Genomic DNA, 6,000 nt, shown 5'->3' with positions numbered 1-6,000 from the left:
TTTCAATGATTTGTGCACAAATATCCTCAGGTCCCTCTGCTCCTAATCCCCCTTTAGAATTGTATCCTTTATTTTATACTGTCTTTCCTCATTCTTCTTTCTAAAATGCAACACTTCACACCTCTCTGCATTAAATTTCATCTCCCATGTGCCTGCCCATGTTACCAGTTTGCCCTGTCCACCTGAGTCAGTCACTATCCTCCTCACTGTTCACTATATCCATGACGTTCCTGTCATCTGCAAATGTTGAAATTATGCCCCGTGTAGCCAAGTCCCTGTCATTAAAATATATTAAAAAGAGGAGTGATCCCAACAGCGACTCCTGGGGAACCGCACTGTACACCCCCGTCCTGTCTGAAAAACGATCGTTCTCCACTACACTCTGCTATCTATCCCTTAGCCAATTTTGTACCCCTGCTGCCGCTGTCCCTTTAATCTCATGGGTTTCTGTTTTGCTGACAAATCTGTTATGTGGCACTTTATCAAAGGCCTTTCGAAAGAGACAATGAGTCAGGGACTGTTTGTTCTGACTATGACCTCCCTGCAGGCTCTCACCAAGTGTCTGCTTTGAAAAAGGCTGCGTTGTTTGGATATATAAATATAACCCCCAGTGTCGGGCACAACACTCAGTCGAGACACAGATCTACTGGAGTGACCATGAAGTTTCTGTTGGGAGGATTGTCTCTGTACTGGGCTCTAGCCCTCAGCTTCTCTTTACCCTGGTGAGTACTGCTTTAGTGTGGACGTCCAGCAAGATGTCACCGTGTAGATGGTTCGGGTGTTCTGTTAATGAAAGTTAAGCATTTGCCATTAACTGACCATGAGGCTCAGTGGGGCTGTTTACTGCCCAGTGTGGAACTGAACCACACACCACAAATTAAACCATTTAAATAACAAAACACAGGGGCATTTTTCTTTGCATAATTTCAATCCAATTTATAGATAATTCAAATGAAGTCACTTTGATTTAAGAGGATTAGAAATTGGACAGGCCAGGAACAAGAGAGAAAGAAAGACTTGCATTCATATTATGGATTATCTGTTCATTTGTCTGAAGGTCTTGAACTTCCAACTTGGAGGCGAGCAAGCTACCCACTCCATTATGGCTGCTGGTAGAGGAGACGGGGAGTAGACAGCAGGAGGGTTCCAGGCTGCTGGTAGAGGAGACAGGGTGGAGACAGCAGGATGGTTCCAGGCTGCTGGTAGAGGAGACAGGGTGGAGACAGCAGGAGGGTTCCAGGCTGCTGGTCGAGGAGACAGGGAGGAGACAGCAGGATGGTTCCAGGCTGCTGGTAGAGGAGACAGGGTGGAGACAGCAGGATGGTTCCAGGCTGCTGGTAGAGGAGACAGGGTGGAGACAGCAGGAGGGTTCCAGGCTGCTGGTAGAGGAGACAGGGTGGAGACAGCAGGATGGTTCCAGGCTGCTGGTCGAGGAGACAGGGAGGAGACAGCAGGATGGTTCCAGGCTGCTGGTAGAGGAGACAGGGTGGAGACAGCAGGATGGTTCCAGGCTGCTGGTAGAGGAGACAGGGAGGAGGCAGTGAGGAGACAGCAGGAGGGTTCCAGGCTGCTGGTAGAGGAGACAGGGTGGAGACAGCAGGATGGTTCCAGGCTGCTGGTAGAGGAGACAGGGAGGAGGCAGTGAGGAGGGTTCCAGGCTGCTGGTCGAGGAGACAGGGAGGAGACAGCAGGAGGGTTCCAGGCTGCTGGTCGAGGAGACAGTGAGGAGACAGCAGGAGGGTTCCAGGCTGCTGGTCGAGGAGACAGGGAGGAGACAGCAGGAGGGTTCCAGGCTGCTGGTCGAGGAGACAGGGAGGAGACAGCAGGAGGGTTCCAGGCTGCTGGTAGAGGAGACTGGGAGGAGACAGCAGGAGGGTTCCAGGCTGCTGGTAGAGGAGACTGGGAGGAGACAGCAGGAGGGTTCCAGGCTGCTGGTAGAGGAGACAGGGAGGAGACAGCAGGAGGGTTCCAGGCTGCTGGTAGAGGAGACAGGGAGGAGACAGCAGGAGGGTTCCAGGCTGCTGGTCGAGGAGACTGGGAGGAGACAGCAGGAGGGTTCCAGGCTGCTGGTAGAGGAGACAGGGAGGAGACAGCAGGAGGGTTCCAGGCTGCTGGTCGAGGAGACAGGGAGGAGGCAGTGAGGAGACAGCAGGAGGGTTCCAGGCTGCTGGTCGAGGAGACAGTGAGGAGACAGCAGGAGGGTTCCAGGCTGCTGGTAGAGGAGACAGGGAGGAGACAGCAGGAGGGTTCCAGGCTGCTGGTAGAGGAGACAGGGAGGAGACAGCAGGAGGGTTCCAGGCTGCTGGTCGAGGAGACTGGGAGGAGACAGCAGGAGGGTTCCAGGCTGCTGGTAGAGGAGACAGGGAGGAGACAGCAGGAGGGTTCCAGGCTGCTGGTAAAGGAAACAGGGAGGAGACAGCAGGAGGGTTCCAGGCTGCTGGTAAAGGAAACAGGGAGGAGACAGCAGGAGGGTTCCAGGCTGCTGGTAAAGGAGACAGGGAGGAGACAGCAGGAGGGTTCCAGGCTGCTGGTAAAGGAAACAGGGAGGAGACAGCAGGAGGGTTCCAGGCTGCTGGTAGAGGGGACAGGGAGGAGACAGCAGAAGGGTTCCAGGCTGCTGGTCGAGGAGACAGTGAGGAGACAGCAGGAGGGTTCCAGGCTGCTGGTAGAGGGGACTGGGAGGAGACAGCAGGAGGGTTCCAGGCTGCTGGTAGAGGGGACAGGGAGGAGACAGCAGGAGGGTTCCAGGCTGCTGGTCGAGGAGACAGGGAGGAGACAGCAGGAGGGTTCCAGGCTGCTGGTAGAGGGGACTGGGAGGAGACAGCAGGAGGGTTCCAGGCTGCTGGTCGAGGAGACAGGGAGGAGACAGCAGGAGGGTTCCAGGCTGCTGGTAGAGGGGACTGGGAGGAGACAGCAGGAGGGTTCCAGGCTGCTGGTCGAGGAGACAGGGAGGAGACAGCAGGAGGGTTCCAGGCTGCTGGTCGAGGAGACTGGGAGGAGACAGCAGGAGGGTTCCAGGCTGCTGGTAGAGGGAACAGGGAGGAGACAGCAGGAGGGTTCCAGGCTGCTGGTAAAGGAGACAGGGAGGAGACAGCAGGAGGGTTCCAGGCTGCTGGTCGAGGAGACAGGGAGGAGACAGCAGGAGGGTTCCAGGCTGCTGGTAGAGGGAACAGGGAGGAGACAGCAGGAGGGTTCCAGGCTGCTGGTCGAGGAGACAGGGAGGAGACAGCAGGAGGGTTCCAGGCTGCTGGTAGAGGGGACAGGGAGGAGACAGCAGAAGGGTTCCAGGCTGCTGGTCGAGGAGACAGCAGGAGGGTTCCAGGCTGCTGGTCGAGGAGACAGCAGGAGGGTTCCAGGCTGCTGGTCGAGGAGACAGCAGGAGGGTTCCAGGCTGCTGGTCGAGGAGACAGTGAGGAGACAGCAGGAGGGTTCCAGGCTGCTGGTCGAGGAGACAGGGAGGAGACAGCAGGAGGGTTCCAGGCTGCTGGTAGAGGGGACAGGGAGGAGACAGCAGAAGGGTTCCAGGCTGCTGGTCGAGGAGACAGCAGGAGGGTTCCAGGCTGCTGGTCGAGGAGACAGCAGGAGGGTTCCAGGCTGCTGGTCGAGGAGACAGCAGGAGGGTTCCAGGCTGCTGGTCGAGGAGACAGCAGGAGGGTTCCAGGCTGCTGGTCGAGGAGACAGTGAGGAGACAGCAGGAGGGTTCCAGGCTGCTGGTAAAGGAAACAGGGAGGAGACAGCAGGAGGGTTCCAGGCTGCTGGTAGAGGAAACAGGGAGGAGACAGCAGGAGGGTTCCAGGCTGCTGGTCGAGGTGACAGTGAGGAGACAGCAGGAGGGTTCCAGGCTGCTGGTAGAGGAAACAGGGAGGAGACAGCAGGAGGGTTCCAGGCTGCTGGTAAAGGAAACAGGGAGGAGACAGCAGGAGGGTTCCAGGCTGCTGGTAAAGGAAACAGGGAGGAGACAGCAGGAGGGTTCCAGGCTGCTGGTAGAGGAAACAGGGAGGAGACAGCAGGAGGGTTCCAGGCTGCTGGTCGAGGTGACAGTGAGGAGACAGCAGGAGGGTTCCAGGCTGCTGGTAAAGGAAACAGGGAGGAGACAGCAGGAGGGTTCCAGGCTGCTGGTCGAGGAGACAGGGAGGAGACAGCAGGAGGGTTCCAGGCTGCTGGTAGAGGAAACAGGGAGGAGACAGCAGGAGGGTTCCAGGCTGCTGGTCGAGGTGACAGTGAGGAGACAGCAGGAGGGTTCCAGGCTGCTGGTAAAGGAAACAGGGAGGAGACAGCAGGAGGGTTCCAGGCTGCTGGTAAAGGAAACAGGGAGGAGACAGCAGGAGGGTTCCAGGCTGCTGGTCGAGGAGACAGGGAGGAGGCAGCAGGAGGGTTCCAGGCTGCTGGTAGAGGAAACAGGGAGGAGACAGCAGGAGGGTTCCAGGCTGCTGGTAGAGGAGACAGGGAGGAGACAGTGAGGAGACAGTAGGAGGGTTCCAGGCCTCTCGGGAATGAATTAGGAACAAAAGGTCGGGCGGCTGTATTTATTTCCGCTGGAGGAAAGCAAGCTGAGAGGACAGATAGAAATTGTTCTTTTCACTAAGGAATGGATAAGGTAACTCAATCAGTCAGTGCAGAAACTGACGGAACAAGTATAGAGTCATAGAGTTTTCGAGAGATACAGCACGAAACAGGCCTCTCGGCCCAACGAGTCCGTGCCGACCATCAACCACCCATTTATACTAATCCTACATTAATCCCATTTCCCTCTCACATCCCCACCTTCCCTCAATTCTCCTACCACCTACCTGCACTCGGGGCAATTTACAATGGCCAATTTACCTATCAACCAGCAAGTCTTTGGCATGTGGGAGGAAACCGGAGCACCCGGAGGAAACCCACACAGACACAGGAAGAACTTGCAAACTCCACACAGGCACAGTATGAGTTTCACAAGTCTGATGCAGTTTAAGAGTCAATATTCTGAGCACCTCTGTCACTGGCTGTGGATGTTTGAGTGACACAGAGGGTTCTCCTTGTCCTTCAATATGAGCAGCCAGTCATAATACCCATCACCAGTAGCAACAGTCAAAACAATATCCCAGAGAAGCACCTGATTGTGGAACACGTTCTCAGGAAAAAAATGCCATTGTATATTTTTAAAATTTACTCTGAGGATGGGGGTTTGGATTGCAGGTGGGTTTTATCCTGTGTGAGTGAATAAGCTTTATTTGTTATGGTGTATGCTGGTGCTATGGTTATGTTACTGGACTAGCAATGCAGAGCCTGGGTTCACTCTTTCCCCAGAGAGTGGGGAGAATGTGGAACTCGCTACCACAGGGAGTGATGGGGTGAATAGTATCGATACATTTAAGGGGAAGCTGGATAAACACGAGGGAGAGAGGAATAGAAGGAGATGGTGATAGGGTGAGATGAAGAGGGGGTGGGAGGAGACTCATGTGGAGCATGAACACCAGCATGGAGCAGATGGGCCGAAGGGCCTGTTTCAGTGCTGTATCTCTAAACTAAACTAAACTAAACTAAGGGATAGGAGGCAGAGAGTAGTGGTTAACAGATGCCTTTTTGACTGAAGGGAAGTTTACAGTGCAGTCCCCCAGAGGTCAGTATTAGGATCATTTCTTGGATGTCCTTTTTTCTTTTGGGCCTCCTTATCTCGGGAGACAATGGATACGCGCCTGGAGGTGGTCAGTGGTTTGTGAAGCAGCGCCTGGAGTGGCTTTAAAGGCCAATTCTAGAGTGACAGGCTCTTCCACAGGTGCTGCAGAGAAATTTGTTTGTCGGGGCTGTTACACAGTTGGCTCTCCCCTTGCGCCTCTGTCTTTTTTCCTGCCAACTGCTAAGTCTCTTCAACTCGCCACATTTTAGCCCTGTCTTTATGGCTGCCCGCCAGCTCTGGCGAACGCTGGCAACTGACTCCCACGACTTGTGATCAATGTCACAGGATTTCATGTCACGTTTGCAGATGTCTTTAAAGCGGAGACATGGACGGCCGGTGGG

At 55.0% G+C, this 6,000-nt stretch overlaps 1 protein-coding gene across 1 annotated transcript in view; it reads left to right on the top strand.

Annotated features, from left to right (window-relative positions):
* Positions 1–578: 578 nt before the first annotated feature.
* LOC137371074 (hemopexin-like) overlaps positions 579–6,000 on the top strand; it is a 40,757-nt gene continuing 35,335 nt past the window's right edge. The window contains 1 exon segment of the mRNA XM_068032977.1: positions 579–722. Within this exon segment, the coding sequence (XP_067889078.1) occupies positions 658–722 (65 nt within the window). The 5' untranslated portion in view covers positions 579–657.

The sequence above is a fragment of the Heterodontus francisci genome, chromosome 6 (assembly GCF_036365525.1).
Source record: "Heterodontus francisci isolate sHetFra1 chromosome 6, sHetFra1.hap1, whole genome shotgun sequence".
NCBI lineage: Eukaryota > Metazoa > Chordata > Chondrichthyes > Heterodontiformes > Heterodontidae > Heterodontus > Heterodontus francisci.
This window is presented reverse-complemented; position numbering and strand designations above follow the sequence as displayed.